At 39.4% G+C, this 24424-nt stretch overlaps 1 protein-coding gene across 7 annotated transcripts in view; it reads left to right on the top strand.

Moving 5' to 3' along the window:
- Window positions 1-24424, top strand: part of RALGAPB (Ral GTPase activating protein non-catalytic subunit beta) — a 66194-nt gene that overhangs the window by 18758 nt on the left and 23012 nt on the right. For 4 of the 7 annotated variants that reach the window (XM_052791474.1, XM_052791518.1, XM_052791528.1 and 1 more), the window contains 12 exons: window positions 275-453; window positions 4287-4435; window positions 4546-4762; window positions 9900-9935; window positions 11703-11904; window positions 13362-13529; window positions 14616-14730; window positions 14979-15126; window positions 17728-17792; window positions 17982-18114; window positions 20149-20282; window positions 22831-23013. In XM_052791474.1, coding sequence (XP_052647434.1) covers window positions 275-453; window positions 4287-4435; window positions 4546-4762; window positions 9900-9935; window positions 11703-11904; window positions 13362-13529; window positions 14616-14730; window positions 14979-15126; window positions 17728-17792; window positions 17982-18114; window positions 20149-20282; window positions 22831-23013 — 1729 coding nt within the window. The remainder of the gene's footprint in view (window positions 1-274; window positions 454-4286; window positions 4436-4545; window positions 4763-9899; window positions 9936-11702; window positions 11905-13361; window positions 13530-14615; window positions 14731-14978; window positions 15127-17727; window positions 17793-17981; window positions 18115-20148; window positions 20283-22830; window positions 23014-24424) is intronic. The other 3 variants (XM_052791483.1, XM_052791499.1, XM_052791492.1) reach the window with 3 other exon arrangements.

The following is a 24424-nucleotide window of genomic DNA, read 5'->3' as shown; positions in this document are numbered from 1 at the left end:
TATTCTATCAAGTGTATGCTCTGGTTCATTAGATCTTAATAAAATTATTCAGTGTATTTGGGTAATGCTTGAAATGAAGACAATTAAGTACTGCCAAACCAGGAATTGAAAATTGACTTCCTGTGATGGAGTAACAGCTAAAAATATATTGATGTTGGATGCTGTTTTGCGTTGTTATTTAAATGCCTTAAACTATTGCATCTTTAAGTATTTTTAAAGTCCTAACAGCTCTTCTTAAACTGACTGAAATATATTTTGCTCTTTTTGTGTGCAGTAATCCTGTGGATTTGAGTAACCCAGCCATTATTAGCTCTACCCCGAAATTTCAGGAGCAGTTTCTGAATGTGAGTGGGATGACTCAAGAACTGAATCAGTACCCCTGCCTTAAACATCTGCCTCAAATATTCTTTCGTGCCATGCGTGGGATCAGCTGTTTAGTGGATGCATTCCTAGGTAATGCTTTTGTCTTACCTGTGGGTAGCTAGGAATAGTAACTTAATCATTATTTTATTCTCTTTAAATCTTGTCTTCTCCATACATACAGTCATAACAATTTATTATTTGCAAGTATATCCTGGAATTGATAGGGAAGGGACCTCAGGTCACTTCTAAATGACCATCTGTATACACAGTAATAATATTTGAATGCATGGTTGTAGATGGCCTTAGTTTCAAATGCAAAACAAATAAATAAATCTGAAGTCTAAAGTAAAACCAGCCATCTCTTCCCCAAACAAGGCTTCTTTCTCTTTTTGTCTAATCAACAATGCAAGTGTTACGCTTTTAGCATGTTGTGAGCGCTGACAACTTTGTTTATAAATTTTGTGGCAACAGCTGTGTGTAGTGCCTACTTTTTATAAGGTATTGAATTTTGACTAATCTTTATACTACAAGTGCCAGTTTTGCTCAGTTTCTGATTAGGGGGTGACTAGTATTGCTGAGAAGAAAAGCTGTGTTTCTTTGTGTCTGCTGGTAACAGAGTAGCTCAAATTTGACTGAAAGGTAAAGTAGATGTAAGCGCTGGCTGGTAAGTTTTAAGTAACACTAGCACCTGAAATCTAAAGCATTATTCTTAGTATGCTTCAGACTTATTAAAAATTCTTCAGAGAAAATGTGCTATTGTGAACTCAGAGCTGCCTGTCTCCTACTGCTTTTTTGCTTAAATGTATGCAAACAAATGTTGTCATCTGCCAGAAGTGTGAGCTGATGTGAGACTGCAGAAGACTTGAGCAGATATGTAGACTGTGTTCAGAAAAAAAATGGGCTCTGGAATTAGACTGTCAGCTTTTACACGTTTGTCTTTTGGAAAAACCTGAATGGTGTAGTCCTTTTAAGCAAAGCACCCTAAGATCCTCCTGTCTCACTGAATTATAAGATCCTTTTTACTAGAAATACATTCTGTGTTTCTGTAAAAATATTGCAAGGAAAATGTTTATCAGTATTCGCCACTGCAAACAAGTTTTTGTCACTACAGATTTCACTTTTGTAGGAATAGCTTTGTTTAAAAAGTGATGTAAAAGAGCAAATGGTCATTTTTCTTAAGCTGTGATATTGAATCTTGAAACCTGTTGTGTGCACTGTGTTCTTCCAGTTGTCTTGCCACCAATTTTAAGGAATTTTAATGATTGCTTTTTACTAATACCAGATGTGAGATTTAAAATATTCAGTAGTCTGCCAAATAATATCATAATTTGTTAAAGGAGGTGTGGTGCGTTGACCCTGGCTGGGCACCAGGTGCCCACGAAAGCCGCTCTATTGCTGCCACTCCTCAGCTGGACAGAGGGGAGAAAATATAACAAAAGGCTCATGGGTCAAGATAAGGACAGTTTAATAAAGTGAAAGCAAAGGTCGCACGTGAAAGCAAAGAAAGCCAAATGATGTTATTCTCTACTTCCCATCAGCAGGCGATGTCTAGCCGCTTCCTGGGAAGCAGGGCTTCGGTACGTGTAGTGGTTGCTCTGGAAGACAAAAATGCCCCCCTTCCATCTCCCTTTACTTAGCTTTTATGTCTGAGCTGACATCATATGGTATGGAATATCTGTTTGGTTAGTTTAGGTCAGCTGTCCTGGTTATGTCCCCTCCCAAGATCTTGCCCAGCCCCAGCCTGCCATTGAGGGGGGCAAAAATGTTGGAGAGACAGCCTTGATGCTATGCCAGCACTGCTCAGCAGTAGCCAAAACACTGGTGTGTTATCGACACCTTTCTAGCTACCAATGCAGAGCACAACACTACAAGGGCTGCTATGGGAGAATTAACTCCATCTCAACCAGACCCAATACTGGAGGATTGTATATAGGCAATATATGGCCTAACCTACAAAAACAATCTCCTTATGTTACTCTGTCAAACTCTATCTTCCTACCTATGATAATATGATTTCGCAGTCAGCACTGAAACAATAATTTAAAAAAAAAAAAAGAAAAAGTCCAACTGGGCATTGGTAGGTGTTCCTCTGAAGTGTCTTTTACTGGCTGTGTAAGCTGAACTAAAATTTTTTTTTCTAAAAAAGCTGTTAAGTATAGTATGTATTGAGGAAAAACATACTAGGTCCGAGGTTTTTGTGAAAGTGTGGTTAGTAATTAATTTTCAGTGAAGAAAATAGTTTGTAATGTAAGACTTGTGAAGGGTGCATCTTGAAGTGGAGGCAGAGGAAGAAGCTGAGCAGCTGATAGCTTTGCACAGTGCATGCCCCTCTGCTGGGATAGCTGTTGTAGTGAATTCCTCTTGGACCTTAAAAATAGTTTAGGGTTCTTACCTGAGATTTTTAATCCACTAATGGTGTGGTAGTCCTTTTTGTGTTCTGCATTTGGCTGCCTGAGACTCCATTCCCACTGGGGTGACAGTGATCATACACAACTCCTTGTCTGGATGCAGTGGGGGGGTGTGACCATATCTGGGGCTGAGGTCTTCCACACTGGCCAGCTGTGGAGTGCTTCTGCGGGCCCCGGCAGCCCAGACTCTCCTGTAAGCTTGCCAGGAGCTTTCTGCCTACATGAGCTTTTAATAGGATGTTGAATCGGAGACTTCAGACTTCGGAAGATCTCAACTAGCAAGATGAAACACCTAGGGTGAATATAGCCCACCTGGAGTTCAAAGACATAGACTGCAGACTGTGATGCACTCAGGCACAGGAGAGCTCTTGGTGAAACTAAAGTCAAGCTGTAGGTATGGACATGAGAGTGTGCTCAGGCAGATTTAGAACTGCATTATGGACCCCTTCAGCTAAGGCTAATGGGAGATCTCGCTGCCTTCTACCTCAAGTGCTAAAGCACATGGTTTTTTATTTTACCCTCACTGATGCGTATGTACATAATGTGTGCGTTTGGCAAAATACTGCATCCTCTTCTGAAAAAGTGTACCAAAACAATACATTTTATAGCGCATACTCTGCCTTCTGCATGAGGTGTAACACTAACGGTTTAGCAGGAGTTAGTTTTTCTATAATGTGTTACAAAAAGTACTTGGGTGCTTTAATTAACATGGGCAAAAAAAATCTGTGGCAAATCTTCAGACACATTGCAATTCTACACTTAGTTTTTTCAAATGGGGTGTGAGGATGGTGGTATTCATTAAAATGGGAAAAAGTGGTGTTTGTCACTTGAAGTTTTGCAGAGGGCTAATTGCTTCTGATTCTGACTGGCAAGAGTAGCTTTATACACCATGAGTACTTCCCTGAAGCTGGGTAAAGACTGATCTAATGTCCTGCCACTGCCAGAAAAATGATAGCTTGCTCTGCTTTTTTACCCCACCTCTTGTACTGACTTAGTGTTTGGCTGTTCAGCAAGCTGATTCAGCTCACAAAACCAGCAGAAAACTGCATGGTGGATGGGTTTCATCTTAATTTAGTGAGCTAAGTTGGCTTTGAAGGGTTAGAGGTATCTCAGAATGGGGTGTGAGGTATGGTTGGGAAAGGCAGGCAAACATGAGGCATCTGAATTTTGGCAGGAGTTGGGTGTTAAATTGACTTTGGCAAATGAACCTTGCCCCTTTCCCTATGCCTGCTTCTAGACTTGGTCCTCCTGTGTGCATTTCCCATGTTCTTAAGGTGTGGAGTTCTCTAGTGTGTTTTAATCATTTGCTTATCTAATGTTAGCAGGGTTTTCTTTTGCTTGTGCATTTATTTCTGCTAATAGTAAAAGGGGAAAGATGTTTTTCTTACTACTGCTGTTTGGAGTGTGGGGGTAAGCATCTGGGCCTTCTGTAAATAGATTAGCTTTCCAACTGGGCTGCTGCATATGAGCCTATGGAATTTATGCTGAAAGCTTGCTTTATTTCTTGATCTACAGGGATTTCACGACCCCGGTCCGATAGCGCACCACCCACACCAGTAAATAGGCTGAGCATGCCCCAGAACACTGCTACCAACACCACCCCACCCCATAACCGAAGGCATCGGGCAGTGACTGTGAATAAAGCAACCATGAAAACCAGCACTGTAAGATTTCATATTCTGTTTTTAAGTAGCTGACTCTTTTGATAGTTTTCTCTGTTAGAGGAAGTAATTTCCTTGCTTCTAGGAGCTGATCTGTTCTTCTGTTCAAATAGGTAACTAGTGCGCATACTTCAAAAGTGCAGCACCAACCCTCCTCTACTTCTCCACTCTCTAGCCCAAACCAGACAAGTTCTGAGCCACGGCCACTACCAGCTCCTCGCAGGCCAAAGGTTAACAGCATCTTGAACCTTTTTGGGTCGTGGTTATTTGATGCAGCATTTGTTCACTGTAAACTTCATAATGGAATAAACAGAGACAGCAGCATGACTGGTAAATATTACTGAAAAATATATGTACGCTTTTTTCCTTGTTTTATTGACATTTCCTACCTGCAAGATTAATATATGCATAATCAAAAAAAGAAAAAAATCTGAAGTGCTGTATTGTGGTTAACCCCTCCCAGCTGAGCTAGCCTGTTATTAGCTGAGCGGGTGTTTGGGGGCTTTAAAACTAAAAAACCAAACTTTTTACTATTTAACACTCCCTTGCTCTAACAAGCATGGCAGTTGCAATTATGCTAGTGGGGAAAATTTTATTAAGTGAAGGAAATAATGTGATAAGAGTCCACTTCCTAACTTGAAATCTGCTTGAGTATCTCTGAGTAATAGCAACTTTTTATAGTGACTCTTTAATGTTTGAAAAATTGTCAAACATCACTCCAGATACTGTACAAAGTGGTACTTCTCCTTGTTTTTGGAGAGTGTTATGAAAACAGAAGTCCTTAAAATAGCAAGTGAACTTGCTGCCTTTCAGTGACTGTTGCTACATGTTTCCGTGTATGGCTTGATACCTTGGTTGTCTTCAGTCCTTAACTGCTAGGTTTATTTTTGTCTCCTATGCTTTGCTCAGCTTCAGAGGTTAAATGTTTTGATACATGACAGCAGAATTAGTGCTGTGCTTAGAGAGGCTCTTTAGCGCTCTTCTTCCTTTTGGTGATAATATTCAGAAAAGAATAAACTTTCTCACTTTTGGCATTTTTCCTGTTGTTCATGTAGTATTTTGAATGTCTGCTAAACTCTTCCAAGAGATCTATCTATCAGGAGCTCGCTGGTCTAAGTAAGAAAAATAGGAGGAAGAGGTTTGTTGTAGCAAGTTGGGTTTATAGTGGGACTTGACAGCAGCAGTTAAACTGATGATCTTCCTTGTTTGTTGTGTTACAAATCCCTATGTAGAGGTGATAGGTTTAGGATTTGGGATCTGTTAAAGGTATTTTTAGGTATGCAGCGTATGGTTTTTCAAAGTGTTCAGTTGTGGATTTCTGTGGTAGGAGGTTTAAGTCCCTCTGTAAAAGGCTCGTGACACATTACTAGAGAAATAGCTGAGCTTAGGAATGAGTAAGGCATAATTTGAGGGTGTGTTCAGTTGCATATGCAGCTAATATATTTCTGTATTTAATGCTTTTCAGATTGATTGGATCGTTTTAATTTTGACATAACCTGTATCTTGAGCAATTTTAATGAAGTGCTTAACCTGAAAAGGATGTCAGCTGAGATGCTGCTTATGCAACAGTGTCAGCTGTAAACAGATGTGTTGTGATTCTAGCAGAAGTACAGTCATCCAACATCAAAATGATTGACTTCCTTGAAGAAGTTCCAGGCCCTTCTATTCATATATGCAATGTCTTAAGTCGCCTAACTGCAGTCAGAAGATTGTAACATTGCTAGCCTTACAGAGGGACTTACTAGCTTCCTGAAAACTAGAAACAACTATTTGGAAATCACTTGATTCTGTTCCGCCTCCATGCTCTTCAGAGCTGTCCTTAGTGAGACCAGCCTTTGCATGTCACCCATTCTGCCATTTATTAGCAGCAGTGGATCTGAGAGAATTCTGTTGGTGGAGACCCAGAAAACTGCTTTTCTAGCAATTTGGAAGACAGAACTAAGTTGAATTTAGTCAAGTGTTTGCTGCCCTTCCAGGATGCCATGAGTGTTGTTACTGCTGTGTAAAGTACTGATCACAGCAATGCCATGGCAGGCTGTCGGAAGGAGAGCAAACTGAAGGTGGATCCATACTGCTGAAACTCTGTAGAGAGGCACCTAAGTCTGATTGCCTGATTTATCCTTTTGGATAAATCTGTTTGCTCAGCCTCTGCTTTAGGTGGGAAAATGTAGCAAGACTTGTAAAGGGCTAGGCTCCTGCAGTTTCTGTTGACTTGAAACATCAGTGTCTTTTAAATCAGGTTTAAGTCCAAGTTGAAAAGCTTCTGTTCTGGGAGTCTAATCTGTGAAGCCTGATGCCTCCAGGTGAAGTCTTTTCCTCCTCAAACAGTGTAAGGCAGGAGGTGCTGTGTTGGGCTGATGAGGTGGGCTGGAAAGGTTGTGTACTGTGGTCCCCCCCATCACACAAGGGGGGCCCATCAGTAATAATCAGATCTGCATGTTGTGCCCATCCACGTGCCTCTGCTCATGCTACCCAGTATAGATGTGGCTTGAAGAAAGAGGACAGCAGAGAAGGGACAGTTAGCTGCCACAATTCCTACCTACCCTTAGGAAAGGACAAAAATATTTTGGGCTGCAGGTTGGCTGTACCTGTATATCATGGTCTATCTGCTATCCTCTGTAGCCTAGTAAAGTAACACTTTTGCCACTAGCTTGAATATTCTTACCTTGTTTGACACTGGTGTTGATAATCTTTGCATTAGCTTCAGGAAGCGCTATTATTTTTATGAATGCTTTAAATATTTTTATGATTGGGAAGTGTCTGCACTTAAAATCAGCTTTGCTCTGTAGTGTTGTCTTCCACTGGCCCATATGCACAATTTTTCTTTTAGGTCTGGGACTGCAGCTGTATAAGACTTCAATAGCTTTAAACCCTTCCAAGTTCAGTTGGTTTCAATGCCATGCAGTTAAGAATTTCTTCTGTCATAGCTCTCTGGTATGATTTCTCTGTTTTATTGCTGGCTGGAGGACTGAAAGAGGTGAAATATCTTGAAAAAGAAAGAGGTGGAGTATCTTGATACAGATTATTCCTTGGTCGCACAGAGAGATCCCTTGCCCTGGGACATCTTTCTGGAACACTGCATTTTTCTAGTGTGTGTTTCTTATTCCTTTTCTGTCATGTGACACATTCTCAATGAGAACCCCTGTGACATGATTTCTAAAGAGGTATTCATGAGCTAAATGCGAGTGCCTAACAAGTAACCCTATGGATGAGCTGCGGTCTCAATTTCTAGTTCAGAATTTAGTTCAGTTCTTTTAAACAAACCCTGCTGATTCACATGGACTAGCACATTGTCCTTCTCCCATCTTACAACACAAGTCTTTTTGATGAGCTTTAGGAAGTAAAGAGCAGTTGATCAAGGCTGATGTGAATGAGTACCTATCTACACTTGCTTTTCTCCTTGTCCTGGAGCCTTGCATATCTTACTTCTTGAACTCCTTAATCTCCAGAAAGGAAGTCAAGAAAAATGACTGGTGGAAAAAATGTGCAGCTTTTTGTAGGTTCTGAGATGAAAAATATCTGGATGGGTGGAAGGGTAACTGAACTTGCTCTATTTGACTTCCTTTGGGGGTGGGGGTGGGGCTGATTCTGTAATCTCCAGAGGTCCCCTCCAGCTTCAACTCTTCTCTAGTTCTGTCAGTATAACTGCTGCCCCACTGTTGTTCAATTTTGTCATCTTCATTGGTAAAATTCTTGTACCAACCCTTGCACAATTCCGGATAACTGTAGGTATTTCACATTTGTGGTTGCTGTGGTTTTGTCTGTCTCTCTTTAGGAAGAGAGAGAATTGTTCTCTCACACAAGATTAGCTGGAGGTCATCTGTGTATGGCTGAGTACTGGTGGAGTTTATCACCTGGAAAGCAGTGTTTCTGTTTGCTCTTTGAGCACTGTCCTTCAAGGTAGTCTTGTGGTGGTGTTTGGGTTCTGAAACAAAACGGTGATCTTGCCATTGTTGGTGTAGTGCTTTTGTGCATGGAGCGTCCTGTATCAGGTTTTAGTTTCTGCACCGAGACCTTGATGGTGAAGCTTTATGGCTTTATAACAGACAGCCAATGAACATTACTCTGTATTGTGGTGAGAGGGGAAAAACGATGTGTTCGAAAATGCATAGTTGGTTTGAAAGGAGCTGCATCCTGCTGGTGTAGTCTTTAGAATTAGATGGCTGCATGGTATTTATTTAGCTCTTAGTGTGGCATAAATAGCTCCCTATGATTGGTACTTGAGAAAATGCCTTCATAAGAAATTTGCTATGAAGCCTTTTTTATGAAGTTAACCCTGAATGTGACAGCTCTGGGGTGTGTATGCATGCGCTGAATGTAATTTCACTGGCAGGATGTGTTTTGGTTAGACAAGCTTGGCCATACATACAGTGCATGCTGCTGCTAGTTGCTGTCCTCAACAACTTGTGAGAACTGGGAGAAACTCAAGAATACCTTGTGCCAGCACTTCAACAGCTGAATCTTCCAATCTAATGGGCTCATTCTTAATCCTTGTACCTAAAGAAGTCAGTCACAAGCCTGCCAGTTGTGTGTTTTATAGCACCTGAAGGAGTCTTACCTAGGCAGGTTGCTGGTATCACCCAGGTGCTGTTGGCAGTGAGGGAGTCTTGGGGTATAGTTTTACCCTTCTTTCTTCTGGCCCTACTGTCATTAATATTAATGTCCCAAAGAATGTTTCTGAGGGTCTAGGAGCAAGCTATAAGAAGGCCTGATTAGAGACATCTTGAGTGTTGCTGTGGGGCTTGGTCACAAGTCTTGAACTGACCCTGCACATTCAGAGAAGCAGCTCTTAAGAGGTGGTGGCATTCTCTCCTGGTACCTGGCTACTGGAGTCTTTTCTCTCTTCTTTCTCTGGGGATTGTTTTTGAGATGTTGATATTTCTGGTAGTGTTCTGCCTTTTATTTCTGCTTTGGAAGATTTTGATTGAGCTGGTGGTCAGGGGAGGTATGCCCGGGTATACTCATTGTTAGCAACTTGGCTTAGGGAAGATGGAGCTGTAATACCGTCAGGAACACATGGTTTGGAAGCGGAAGTGTTGCTGTAAGGAGGGTCTGCAGGTAAGTAACCTTCCCCCTACAAGGTGTACCCCAAGTCACAGAAGCCTTAGGATAGGCTAGTATATATTCCATATACAGTGCAACATAGGGAAATGTACTTGAGCTGGGAAGGGTTAATACATCCTTTTAAAGAACTGATGTACATTGATACGAACAGCTCTAAATCTTATTAGTGTTTTGTAACTTTTTGTTCATTGTTTTGCGTGATACTTTCAAAACCATAATTTTGGACCTGAATGCCAATTTCCTGTGTGTTTAACAAGCTTGCTATATCATAAAGCTTTTAATCTATTTTTTTAAAAAAGCTAAAAGCTTCTTAACTTATATTACAATTTCACCATCTTTAAAAGTATTTTATAACTACTGCTGTCCTTTGATTTGTTTCCATTTTATTTCTATTATCTTGCAGCATCTTTTATCCAAATTCTTCTTTCTTATAAATCTTGTAAGTAGGAACCAGTAGCTTTTCCTTAATTGCGGTCATGCTTTTCTTTTTCCATAAACCCATATTTTATTTGTAAATTCATTCTCATTGTCTCTTGTAGCTTTTGCACTTTTACTTGAAAAAGACAAGTAATTTTTTTGTGTGTGTCTTTGGGGAGGATTGTTGGCAAAAGCAAATTAATCTGCCTGAATCAGTCCCATCTTTTCTGTACTTTAGTCTGTGATCATGTCATGAGTTTCAGGACTTTGCACTAACCATGTTTTTTTTACTTAAAGCTTATTTTACAGACCTAGTGTTTGATTTGTATGCATTGTGCATGTAGTGTTTCTTTCCAACTACAATATATTGCTGGATAGCTTATTTAGGACAAAAAATGGCTCATGGGAAGATGCATAAAGATTTGTGCTTATTTGCTGCTTATGTCGTGAAAATTTGTAAGGTAACAGTAGGTTAAATGATGAATTTAAAGACAAAAATTAGGAGTAGACACTTGTCATTAGGATGCTTCCTTTAAAAAAATAAACCAAACCAACCTATCCATAAATTAACAAGTATTCCAACTGTCGAAGTGTTAACGGGCCTTTGTTTGCAAGACAGATCATGAACCTGATGTTCCCCAGTATCCCAGGCTTGAGAGAGAGTAAGTTCTCTGGTACTGGTAGAACTACATTGGCTTGATTCCTTTAGGAGCACACATTATGTGTTGTTTGTTTTGTAGCCTAGAGAAGTTTTGAATATCAATACAGTCTTAGTTAAAAATGAGTGTGCTCTTTCTGCCATTAGCAATCCAAGAGTGAAGTTGTCCAAGTAAAAAATGAAAAAAAGAAAAAAAAAATCATATTGAGAGCAATGGGTTTTTTTGGTTGCCATCCTAGAAGAAAGGATGAAGCTAGTAAAGTGAGTAGCCTCCTGCATCGTATGCATGTGATACTGATGTGTGAAAGGGGACCAGAGGTCTCTCTAGGAAGACATGAATTTAACTGGCTTGGACTGGCAGAACCATCCTACAGGGAGGGAGCACAAAGCTTGGCAGAACCATGTCCTGTTTAGGTAACAGCAGGCTCCTGAGAGACTTTTGTAGAGCATATTGTGGGATAGGGAGTAGGAGAGGGCCAGCCTTCCTGGTAGCTGCTGTCTGGAGGCTGTCTAACCTCAACTTCATTTGGCAATTTCAGTAGTCACGTGAGGAGAGAGGGACCAAATCAGAAGAGTGGGTTTCAGCAAACTTCTCTTTCTGATATGGGTCCATAGAATTTGTGATTTTTTTTTTTTTTTAATAAGTATGTTTATACAACAAAATTGGATCAAAGCAGCTTGGTGTTCCGAGCAGCGTAAGAGATTAGTTGGCCACCTGAAAATTAAGCACTGGCTTGGAGGTCACGGTAATGGCACCACCTAAATGTGTTTTGGTATTTGAAGGCAGCAAGGCAAGGTGGTACTTCCATTTTTCTGGAGATGAGAACTAGGTGAGGGAAGATCCTTGTCCTCCAGAGAGGGTAGGAAGCTAATATTGGATATAAATGTGCTCTTTCCAGCAGAAAGTTGGGACAGGCTCTAGAATATAAGGATGACAACAACTGACCTTCATAAAGAAAAATGTTAGTTATACCCACCAAATACTTTCTAAACAGAGGCACTGACTCAAACATAGTGAACTAACAGCTTCATGATAACTACTAAATTTGACTTGATCTTTGTGTCCAGGATCCCATGAGCCTATTATATATGTTAACAAACACTGTGAAACGCTGTTTTTTCTCTTCCCAGCTATAGCAACTCAAGCTAGCATGGAGTTTCGCCGGAAAGGATCACAAATGTCCACAGACACAATGGCTTCCAACCCCATGTTTGATGCAAGTGAATTCCCAGACAACTATGAAGCAGGAAGGGCAGAGGCATGCGGTACACTGTGTAGGATATTTTGTAGCAAGAAGACTGGGGAGGAAATATTACCAGCTTACCTATCCCGGTACTAACCTATCTTCCAGTTGCTTTATTGGTATAACTTTATGGTGCAAATTAATTCACAGTAAAGAACATTCAGTTACTGTCTGAATCCTCTGTTACAAGTTCAGAACAACCTGGTTAGCCTTCAGATGCTGTAGGTGGGGATCCCTGGCTAAACAGAGTAGTGATTTCCTTTTGTCTTCTCAACGATGCTGTTTTTCATTGGGTTTTCTTCAAGTTCCAGTTGAAGGGAAGTCCCTTAAAGTGCCTCCCAGCTGGAAGGAACATTGTCTTTTTGATACTTTCTTGCCTCTTGTATTCTTGTTTGTTTTTTTGGTTTGGTTTTTTTTTTTTTAATTTGTCACTGAATATTGTTCAGATAGAGAGAATAAAGAAAAAAAGTGTGTAGACATAAGACTTTGTACACTTTATTAGGACATGAAGGGTATTATGTTGTCAAACACCACAACACTGGGGTGGAATGTGTCTGTGGTTTGTTTTTTTTTTTTCTTTAAATATAGAAATGCACTAATATTCCATTATTTAAGAGTTGTGTTCTGAACTACCTCTGTTTTCAGTTTTGTTTCTAATAAACTGAGGCAGCCTATCGTAGTGTACCTTTTTTCAAAACTTTTGTTAAAAAGTGAAATAGAAAAGGTTAGAGGCAGAGAATCAACTTCAAATCATGACTCTCTCAAACTGTTCAGGTACATTTGTCCCAGATGGCATCAAAACTTCCTGGAAGACTGAACTATTTAATTTCTTGTATGTTATAGTGTTTTGTGTATAGATAGTTCGTGTTTCTCTTACCCAGTCAGTGAGATTCCTCTGTATTTGCAAGCCTTTTAAAAAAAAAAAAAAAAAAAAAAAAGGGGGTTATAAGTATTCTCTGACAAGAAACTGCAAAGGAAACTACCTAACTACCTACTTCAGGCTGATGGGCAGCTAGGTTCCTGCCCCCGTGCTTTTTCATTTGAACTGGTTATGATGATTATGTTTGATCTCATTTTCTGTATTGCTGATCAGCATGTCCTCTCTTCTTTCCCCCGCCCCGAAAGACTTTGCAGTATTTTTCTTGTGTTGAGGAGTTAAAAATCAAGGTCTCATGCCCATCCTTACATAGGGAAGGGAGTAGTGGGAGGGCATGTGATCCAAGCACTGTTAGTAACCATCTGGGCTGTATTTGCACAGCTCCCAGTCTGTGTTGCAACAAGTTAGAGTTTTCAATAAAACTGTGCTGTACTGGCTTTTCACATGAAATACATGTGATTGGTGAGGGGTTTTTGTTAAGCTGTTTAGGTGCGTTTGCCTGTGCTAAAGTAACTTGTGGGGGATGCTCATATAAACATTTTCTAGCTCTGATTTTGAAACTTACTCTGTTTTATATAGAAAAGACAAATAGTGGCTGCACATTCTTGTTCATGTGGGATGCTGCTTGTTTTTATGTGCAAATAATTTAATCTTATCTTTCTTTGTCAGATTTTACATGCTTTTAATTCAGGGTTTGCAGATAGCAGATTTCGTTTGCCACCCCGTTCTTGCCAGTGTTATTCTAAACTCCCCTCCTTTGTTCTGCTGTGACCTGAAAGGGATTGATGTCGTGGTTCCTTATTTCATTTCAGCTCTTGAAACTATTTTACCTGACAGGTAAATTGCTATTTCCATATAAACATCACCAGAAATGTGGGAAGGTGTTTATCTTCTGGGGTTTCTGTCATTCCTGAGTAGTTTTCACTGAAGGAATTCTGTAATGTGGGCCCCATAGTGTGTATGTATTTGATGGTGATAATAGTGGCACTTCATAAGCTCTGATTTTCAATTTTATTTAATGCAATTTTCTTTAAAGCAATAATAGTGCTTATTTTAAATGAAATGTGTGAGTTGTGTTATCTACATATTCATTGATGGAAAGCATATCTGTAAGAATAGGGAAAAGGAGTGATTTAGCTGAAGTATATTGAAAGCCTACTGATTTTTAAGTAAAACTTCACAGGATATTCATTAGTGGCTGTTGCTGTGGTGAATTAAGAGAGTAATCCTACACGTCATTAAGTAGAAAAATTGATAATTTAGACAGGCTGGTGAAATTGGAGTAGGTTCTTAAACCAAAAGATATAACCTCACTTGTCAGAGCTTTATAGATTTCTGGACGTTTTGCTAAGTAATGCTACTCTGTGCATGCCTTCTTCAACATAATGTTTTATGTCTTGGTACTGCATTTCATTTTGAAGTTATGCATAAAATATTACTTCTGGGCTTAAATCTGAGCCACTGCTTCTTTTGGATAGGTCTTATAAGTAGAAGAATTTGCTGGTGGCTACTGAAAAAAGTTGATCTATTTGCTGAGCAGCTTGTGTTTTATGCAATATACACATGAGCATATTCTGCAGATCTCTGATAATCCTGGGTGGCTTTGAGTTGTAATAAGCCAGTAGAGGCTCATGATTGAAACTTCCTGCTTGAAAGATGTAGTATAATACTTTCATCAGTTCATTGTTTTTATATGGGGTACATAATCCTTAGCAAGTGATGGTTCCTGCATGAATTCATTGTGCTATTGCTGCTGTTCCAAAAAAAAACAAAAACAAAAAAGTCCTGAGCCTAGAAAGAAACAGCTACATTGTATACTGCAAATTATTTAAGACTACTGGGTGGCTGTGTATTTAACTTAATTAAATTTGGCTCCAAATTCCTGTCAAAAGTTGATTAACTGTATGATGCTTTGATTTGCAGAGAACTCTCAAAGTTTAAAATCTATGTAAACCCCACAGAGCTAAGAAGAGCTTCAATTAACATCTTGCTGTCTCTGTTGCCTCTCCCTCATCATTTTGGAACCATAAAGTCTGAGGTAGTAAGCTTACTGCTTTGTTTTGCATTTCCATTTTTGTGTTCCTGGTTGTTTTGGAGAAGGATTTGGATGATTTGTGGGTTGTATCTGGTGTTCTGTTTAGCACAAACTCTATAGCAAGTCTGTAACAGTAAGACTGTATTACAAGTTGTCAGTAGCAATGTGTGCTGTGGTTATTGACTTTTGAAACCAATACCATGCTGGTGTGATCTCTAGTTGATACTGAAATAAATGTATTTTTCCTTCAGGTTGTCCTGGAAGGGAAATTCAGCAATGACGACAGCTCAACGTATGATAAGCCAGTAACCTTCCTTTCCTTGAAGCTGAGGCTTGTGAATATACTTATAGGAGCTTTGCAGACAGAAACAGATCCCAACAACACTCAAATGATACTAGGTTATTTCAACTTTTTTATTTATTAACTGTGTTGTAGAAGCGTCTGTCTTAATCTGACCTGGAACAATACAGGTTATTAGTAATGTGTTGCTTTGTAAGAAAAAAGATGAAATTCCTGGCAGGTTGTCATCTGCATAATCTCTCTCATACTATGAAAACATCTTGAAAAGCCTCACATTTTTGTTAAAGTAATCTCTTTCTTTTTACAAATGTGGAATAGTACTTGTAAAGTAGCGGTGGAAGTAAAGCACGTTCTAGCAGGAAAAGTCAGTCATAACTAGGAATGGAAATAGGAAAAAATGTTGGCTTAATATTGGGAAGGACTCTTGACTAATAGGTTACAGGGAACATCATTTTAGTTTTTGGCATGATTAAGTCTAGAAACAAACTGAAATACTGGGTGACTGGTGGTCCAGCACTGGTAAAATACAGATGACATGTTTAGCACTGTGTAAATCCTCAGACAAAAGCTTTGGAATAGAGTCTGGAGATGCTTTGTAGTTTGGCAACAAACTGTTCTTTGAGGTAATGAGTGTATTAACATTATTCTGAATACCTAGAAAGTAAGTAGAAGCTGAAAACTAGAGTAGTGCATAATCTGTCAAGTTAAATATATTTTCAGACAAGTAAAAAATGTACTTGCCTTTTATTCTCCCCTCGCCTTATTTCTCTCTCTTTGGAAGTGCCTTTTTCCATATTATGGTGTTCTTGTACTTTAGTAACAACAATACCACTGTCCTTTTGTCTGTTTAAAAAGGAAACAGACTTGCACTGCTGTGGGAGGGGTCTGCCTTGTTCTGGGAGACAGAGAGCCTACCTGATTAATAGGGGAGGGCAAGAAAATGGCATGAGCAATGAAGTGAAGGGAAACAAATCCAGTCTGCAAAGACTTTTGGAAAGTTTCCTTGCAGCAATTGAAATAGTTCCTTTACTAGCGAAGACTAGAGGAGAATAATACAAAAGAATGATTTACGATCAATGCTGGTGAAGGGATAAGGATATTTATGGTTTCAAAGTGATCCTCCAAGTGAGACCCACAGAGCATCAGTGCACAGAGGGTTGCATCACCTCCAGAACTGCAAGGTGATGCTCTGTTAAATCCTACCCATGCGTTCCTGTACCCCTTCACTGCGAGTTGGTGTTTGCATCTGGCGGGGTAGATGCTCTGCCTTGAATGGGTTTTTACCATTACTGTTTCCGTGGTAGTCCATACCAGTCCATCTCCCCTGTATTCCTGTTGTTAACTTCACATATGGAAACAGGAGTTTACTTCCTGCTGGCTTTGGTTGGAGAGGATTCATGAATCTCCAGTTTAGCCAGAGATTCTCACATGTGCCACCAGCTTCTCAACAAAATCAGAGTGTGTCAGTGTCAGCCTGTTACAGGTCTGTGTCCTTACTGCTTCTTTCCTCATCACCTGGGGCTGATGCTGCCAAGCAGGTACAGGCTGTCCATGCCAGTTTACCTAAGGCACCCAGAATGCATTGGCAATTTTAATTTAACAGTGTCTTACACTTGTGTGTAGTTATCTCTCCCAAGATGGAAGAGATAAGTACCTGCTGGCTACTTTGGATGCAGTAGGGTTGACTACCCCCACACTTAGAGCTTCAGTTTTTTCAATACAGTATTTTGGGCACTGATGGAAAACAAAGCACAGAAGCACAGAAGGTGAGAGGCTAGGGATGACTTCCAGGTAGAGAGAATTTCAGCATATCCCACCTCAGATTATGAACTGGCCTCCTGATTTAGGAAGTTGTTTTTATGTTTTAGCCAAATTGAAATGAAAGCAATTTTTAATTTGCTTTGCAAACCCACACATTATCAATGATGCAAATACTGGCCTTTTTTTTTTTTCTTTGGGGGGGGCAGAAATGTCTTTATAAAAATAAAACTCCTTGTGTTACAGTGGTTTGCAGGTTTGTTTCACTAGTCACTGATCAGTACAAGAACAAGCATGGTCCCTTGCGCTGATGTCTTAAGAGTTGCTGAGTGGACCAGACATTATTCACTTTATTTTCCAGCAGGTTGCTGTATGTACTGGTAGTTCATTAAGACTTGAAAACATGTTTTTGTTTGCCAGTCACGAGCTGCCTTTTGGCTCCTCATGGCCAAACTGGGGAAGGGGACTTCTTTGTGCCAGGCAAGAATGTAGCCAAGGCCAGCACTATATAACCCTTGAGGTGGCTTTGGACTATGCAGCTCATTTTAGTGCTCTGTTATCTAACAAATACTGTTATTTTATTCACAGAATCAGTAAATATCCTTAAATGTAACCTGAGTTTTTAAATGAGCACAATCTGATGGGAGACAAGGAACGATTCCAGCCCTTCTGTGAAACCAAAATCCTTCTGAACTGAGGAATTTAAAAAACCTATGTTCAAAGCATTTTTAAAATAGCTGAAAGAATTCTCTATCTTAGCTCTCATCTGCTTCAAATGGCTAAGCCTGAAGCAAATCCTGTGTTTTATGAAACTCTTTATAGGAGTTTTTATAAAATGGGATGGCGATCCTGTATTTTAGACCTTCAGTGCTTCTTTGTGAATTTTAGCAATGAATATTCTACTGCGGTCTTTAGTTACCTTCTTGTATCTGATTCTTCAGGTGCAATGTTAAATATTGTTCAAGATTCAGCTCTGTTAGAAGCCATTGGCTGTCAGATGGAAATGGTAAGTATTTTTTGTTTATGAAGTTACCACTTCAGAAAGAATGCATTAGTCATTTTATCTGCTGTTGTAAGGTGCTTAGCATCTTGAGATTGGATCATCTTTTTTTCTCCATTGTATCTGAGAGCATCCTCTGGTATAGGGAACTCAGAAAAATCTTCTCATTGCTCAAAACTGACTTTCAATTTGCAGAATGGTGGGGAAAATAACCTCTTCAAAAGCCACAGTCGTACTAACAGTGGCATTAGCACTGCAAGTGGAGGCAGTACAGAGCCCACAACACCAGATAGTGAGAGACCAGCACAAGCCCTTCTGAGGGATTATGGTAAGGATAGCTCTTTTGAAAAAACTCTCATTATACACCAGGGTAATGGTTTTGGTTTTTTTTTTTCTGTTCCTAGTTCTGTCTAATACATTAATGTGCATGGGTGTTTTGAACCCAGGGTGGATAGCCCCTTTGTTTATTGCCAGTTTGTGCTCATATGTGCCCTTTCGGTGGTTGCTTTTTAATTGTACTAAAGGACTCTGCTAACATTTTAAAAACAAGAATGTAAAAGCTTATGAAAAAGGTTTTTGCAAACTGCTTTAACTTATGTTTTCAAGACACTTGGTTTTCATGAACAGTAATGGGATAAATGTACATCAAGTGTAAATTAATTGCTTCATTCATTTTGGTAGCATTCCAAATGCTTACCTGACTCTTGCAGCACCTTTTCTTAAACTATATTTAAAGACTCCTCCTAAACTATATCTGAGGGACTCCTGTTTTTATAGAGCAAGTAAGCAGAATGCTTATGATGTGTTATTTGTTGTAACAAGAGAATTTAGTAATTAACTTTAGTTTGCTATGTCTTGTACCGTGCATTTTTGAATCTTTGTGATAAAATCCGTGTTCTTCTAAATCTGTGTGTGGTAAGCTGGCCAAATGTTGAGTTCCTGGAATTTCATTTGCTCCTTTGGTCTCCATCAGTTTAACTGATGTTGACCAAGGAAATGTGAGAACAGATCACCCTTATTATATTGTAGCCTAAGTTGACAACTCTGTTCTTGCCAACCAAAAATTTTTCTCTAGTTCTATATCTAAGGAGAGGAGGGAGGTTAGCAGGGAAGACTTCAGTATATTCTAGGGATTCATATAAACATGTTGGTGCTTTCCCTACAGGATTTGTTTGTTTGAAATTATTGAAGTGCTAGTTTTCAGCACACCATTTGATTGTGTGTTTAATTTGTATGGGTTTTCATTGACAGCTGCTTGTAAAAATAGCTATTTGTAAGGTTAAACACCCCCCCCCCCCGTTAAATACTTGACTTACTGATTCTTTAAACTATGGCATAACTTGAAAGATATTTTTGTAATATATTCATTTTATTGGATTTTTAATTTCTTATACGCAGAGGATAAGGTTGCAAGAAATTTATGAAAAGAATTTCTGTGTTTCTGCTGGGTTCTTCAAACAAGAGAAAATTGCAAGCAAGATGGTCTATTTTTACTGTTTAACTGTAGCAGACACTTGAATCTGCTACTAGTGTAACATTGTACTTAGCTCTTGAGTGTTAAATACCATGATTTAAGTGTGGGGAAGGATATACTTTAGATGTCGTAGTTCTCATGTGTCTTTAAACTAGTCATTTAGCTGTTTTTGTTTCTGAGATTAATTTGCCTACTTCAGTTTTAACAAGCATGTATAGCATTTATGTTCCTAATATTTTGAAATGAGAACAACTGATATGAAAAACATTTTCTATTTTTAATTTTGAGCTAGAGGTTCAGGGAAATTAAAGGTCTAGAAATAATTGCATCTTTTTTTCTCCAGGACTCATTCTTTCATTATCTACACTTACCTAACTGGTACAATTTTTGATAAACATAGAAATATGGAAAGAATGGGTAACTTCTGGCATAGATATCTGAAGTTACATGTGCTCTATTAGTTCATTACTGATGCCTAAATATAGAAGTACTGATGTCTAATATACATTACCAATGTCTAAATTTTTCTGAGACTACAAGACATTGCAGCAATTTAAGTACAATAGCAAACAATAGCAAAACCTGATGCTAGCTGTTCTGCTGCTGAAATGCAGCAGAATGCTGGGATTATCCAAAATGTCTTTTTAAAAAAATTTAAAAAATTGTGGTAAGGTAGTCTGAATATAATTGTTTAGTGTCTGGTGGTGTATATAACGGAGTTAGCCTGTACAAAAGTGACCAACCCAATTTCTAGATTCTGGGTTGTGTATAATTTTATTTTATGTGTGTATTGTGGCTGCTTTGGCTTGTGCCTGTGCTTTGCTTATTGTCACTAATGCTTAGTTATTTTCCCTCCCTGTGGTATGTGGTATTGGGGTTATATCCTAGCTCTTAATACAGATACAGCTGCTGGACTACTGATACGCAGTATTCACCTGGTAACCCAAAGACTCAACTCGCAGTGGAGGCAGGACATGAGTATCTCTCTGGCTGCACTGGAGCTTCTGTCTGGACTGGCAAAGGTGAGAGGTGTTGTTTTGTGTGCTCTGGTCTCCTCTCAAAGAGTGATTATAGTCCTGTTTAGGTGGAAGTCATGCCACCAAACAGATGTCTGTGTCTGAGTTTGTCAGCAAATGTTCTGTTTGGACACAAGAAAAAAATAGTACTCCTTTTGTACTTTATCTTCTCCTAACATAAATGCTCTGTGGCTCAAATGATGTGTGCCCTATAAATGCCTGTAGGCTGAAAGCGAAGCTCAGGGTGGCTTGTTCAGATACAGGTGGCTGTACTGTACAATTCTGGCTGGTTTTGTTGAGCTAGCTGGATGTCTCCTAACCTTTCTCATGGATTCCCATGTGTATCTGTTTGGGGTTTTTTGTTTTTGTTTTTGGTTTTGTTTTTTTTTTTACACTACAGGGAATGCATCTGCCATGTTAGGTTGCACAGTTGAGGAAAAACTTGCCACTAAGCTTCCAGTGGCAAGTGTAGGGTCTTGGGCCACTAGTTTTCAACCCTGCTGTGAACCATTTATCATAGCTTTGCTTGGTTGGGTGGCTGGTCTGTCTGTTCACTGTGTAACTGGACTTGGAAACATGGTTTTGTTGCTGTTAGTTGGCAGATTGCAAATATGTAGGTATTAAACAACTTGATTGCCATTTTTGTAAGTGTTGTACCTGCTTTTCCCCTTCATCTCATCTTGGAAATAGTTTTCTGAGCTTAGAAAATGGTAGCGTATTTCTAATACGAAGGTGTTGCCTTCTTCAGAGCTTTATCTGCATGCAGTTTTTTGATTCAGCAGCTACTAGGTGGGGTGGGGCCTTTTTTTGTTGAGAAGTAAAATGCCCTTTTCTGCTTGAGGGCTCTTGTCCCCAAGCTGGACTTCATGACGTTTATTAAGCAGAAGTCTAGTGTATTTACAGCAGCCACGATGACCTGGTGTGACAATTCAGCATTTCCTGTTATATTCCTGTGGGAACTCGACAGATCTCTTTGGAATATGTGTCTCATGCATTTTTTTTTTTTTTTTTTGAGTGTGGAGTCAGCACTGAGCCATGTTGGACTGGGTGCTTATTTTATTACTGCAGCAACATGAGCTGAAGGATGCATTTGAAAGTGTTCTGCAATGAATTAATGTACGGTTATTGGGTCTTAGAGTGTCATACAGAACGAGAGGTTCCTGCAGCTTGTGTGGTTAAGCCAGGATACTGGGTTTTTTTCTTGGCTTGCAATGAGATGGGAATGTGAAAAAACATTATCAAATATATCAAATATATATTTCAAATGCCTAACCAGGTTTATATTAAATATTGTAATCTTTGTATAATTCTCACGCAACTGAAGTAATTTTTCCTCTGGGGTATCTTGGATCTCTTTCCCTTTCATAACTAAGAGGGTAGAAAGAGATCACCTCTTACTGCAGAGCAGCAGAGTGGAGAACTGATTCTGCTTGTGCCTTTGGAGGTGACAGTTCCCAAATTCCTTCTCGGGTTAGGGGGGTGCTCTGTCTTGTGTCTGTTCAGCACCAGGTTATTAGTGGCACTTGGTAAATTAAAAAAATCCTGTTTCCTGCAAGAATGCTCATTCACTAGCCTGCTTTTCATAAGCTCATCTTAAGGAGACTATTTGCCGTAGATCTTATGCTTCTGAAGGGAATGCTGCCTTCATCCTAGGGCTCTGAATTGTCCCACCCCACCACCCCCACCCCTCTTTGTGCAGTACAACTGCTTGGCTCTGGTGGTGTCATCAGCAAGACTATTCACCTTCCTGCTTGGATAAGTGTGCACCTTTATGAGTAAAGCTTTATATGGCATGGTCAAATGCTACAGAGCAGAAAAATCCAGCTTTAACTGACTGTTCCTGCGCCAAGTCACAGGTTGGGAAGAAAAGACAAATTCAGTTCTTCAGTTAGTTTTATAACGTAGATCCTTGTGCCTCAGTGTACAAGGCTCTTCACTAACCCTCTGGTCTGGAGCCTTGCTCCCTGAAGCCCTGAGCTGGGAGAGAAGCTGAGGGGGTTTTGCAGTAAGTTTTGGCGGAGGGTTTATGGGGTTTTTTTGCCAATCTGCTTGTTTGAGGATGGGTTTTCTTTCCCTTTTTCACTGGTGAAAGTTACTGTGCTGGCAAAATATGCCTAGTAGAAAGTCATGTGAGCAGAATGAAGCCCTGTGGAAGGGAGGCTTGGCAGTGAGTGGGTTCTCAGAGATACAGAATGGGTTGTTACGGCTGAAGGAGAGAGGTATTTGCTGAAAATAAGTTTAAAATACTAATTTATTCAGCTTGCAGTTAATTTCTTACCAAACCATATTGGTACCACTCTTGCTCTTGGAAACCAAGCTATGTAATGTGGTGGCACCTCAGTGCAGCATTTCTTTCCTTTAAGTTTCAATATCCATTACTGTTAAATATATTTACCCACAGCTTTTAAGCTGTAATCGTAAAAGAGCTCAACCGTTTATTCCCATTTCTTAAAACTGCATTTAAAAATGCTTTAAAAAACTATTTCTCCTCCGAAAGATTTTTTTTTTTTTTTTTTGAGAGGAATTCTCATCCTCTCCTGTTTGCTTTACGCAGGTGAAAGTCGTGGTCGATTCCTCTGATCGAAAGAGAGCTATTAGTTCAGTGTGCAGCTACATAGTGTACCAGTGCAGCCGCCCAGCCCCGCTCCACTCCCGTGACCTTCACTCCATGATAGTTGCAGCTTTCCAGTGCCTCTGCGTCTGGCTCACTGAGCACCCTGACATGCTGGATGAGAAGGTAAGAGTCTCTGGTGTATATATTTTGAGCACTCCAAATTGTAATGCCTTTCATGCCTGACCTGCCTGTTCTTGATACTTTGATGTGGTTTTCTTAGTTTTCAAAAGTATACTAGGAATTTCAAAACCAGTTTCTGTGCAAAGTAGTTTTGAATTTTGATTTCTGCTCTTAATTCACCAAGAATGTTTTTGGCTTTAAAATCACCTTTCATATTTCTAAGAATATCTTGATCTTTCTCGCTTTGTGAAACTGGAAAAAGAGAAAAGAAAAGAAAACCTGAAAAAATAGAAACTGAAAAGAGAAATGTGGGAATTAATGGTGTATATAAAGCATAGATACCTGCTGCAGATAAACTTCACTAAAAGCCATGTCTCTTCTCATTTATTCTCATTTCTCAGCTCTTACCTGACTAAAGCATCTTCTAGACTTAATGGAATTCCCTTGATGATAATATTTTGATAATCATAGTATGTTTCACCAAGAAACTAGTTTTCTAGAAACTGATTCAAAGAAACTAACACAATAGTTTGATTAACTATTAAGTCGGTATTCTTTATTGGCAGCGCTGGATGCACGGGGGATAGCTCCACCTATCGTGCTCACCGTCGGGTTTAATTGTGCAGGTTAAGTACATGTTCTACATACATATTCACTAGATTTCTGAGAAATGTTATACATATTCATTAGTTTTCTGGGAAACTATTAGCATATGTAAATGTCCTTTACGCAGGCGCATTGAAGGTCTCTGGTGGTCTTCAGGAGTCCTCTGGTGGTCTTCCATAGTCTTCCTCACTTGTCCGCTATTTGACCCTCCTCAGGTGATTCTGCGCAGTATGGTCCTTTACATGTTTTGATACATCAGTGCTTGTTAGTGCTCTTATTATCTAAGTTTTCATTAGTAGTATAGAACCATATGGTTAGTTTAAGCTAAATTATCTACAAGGACGAGAACAAAGGCAGGAGTTGTTATCTTTTCTGGCCCTATCTATTCAGGCAAGGCCTCTACTTGTGCCTTCTTAAGAAGATCGTAAATTCATCAAACATTTAATTAAGTTTTGTGATCGCTCATGGTTCCTTCTTGCTCATCACTCCCAAGTACCAGTCTCTGACAGGCTTAATCCTTGACAAACACCAGTCCTTGGCATGTAAAGTTACAGAGGGACAATCATTAAGCAATAAGCAGTTCGTTCTCTATATCAAAACTGAGCAAGGTACAGTTCAATCCAAGACAGAATTTGCTTGGGAAGCTTGAAAAGAACAGGAAATGAAAGACGCATGTTTCCAACAGCCTTCTGTCCTGCTGTTTTTAAAAAAAAATAAAAGAATTTGAGTGCATATTTTCATTGTTGGTCTCCTTGCAGAGACAGCTTGGTGATCTTTCTATATTTTTATATAGCATGTATATTAATAT

The sequence above is a fragment of the Harpia harpyja genome, chromosome 1, assembly GCF_026419915.1.
Source record: "Harpia harpyja isolate bHarHar1 chromosome 1, bHarHar1 primary haplotype, whole genome shotgun sequence".
Classification (NCBI taxonomy): Eukaryota; Metazoa; Chordata; class Aves; order Accipitriformes; family Accipitridae; genus Harpia; species Harpia harpyja.
The sequence above is the reverse complement of the archived record's forward strand: the minus strand, read 5'-3'. Positions and strand labels throughout refer to the sequence as shown.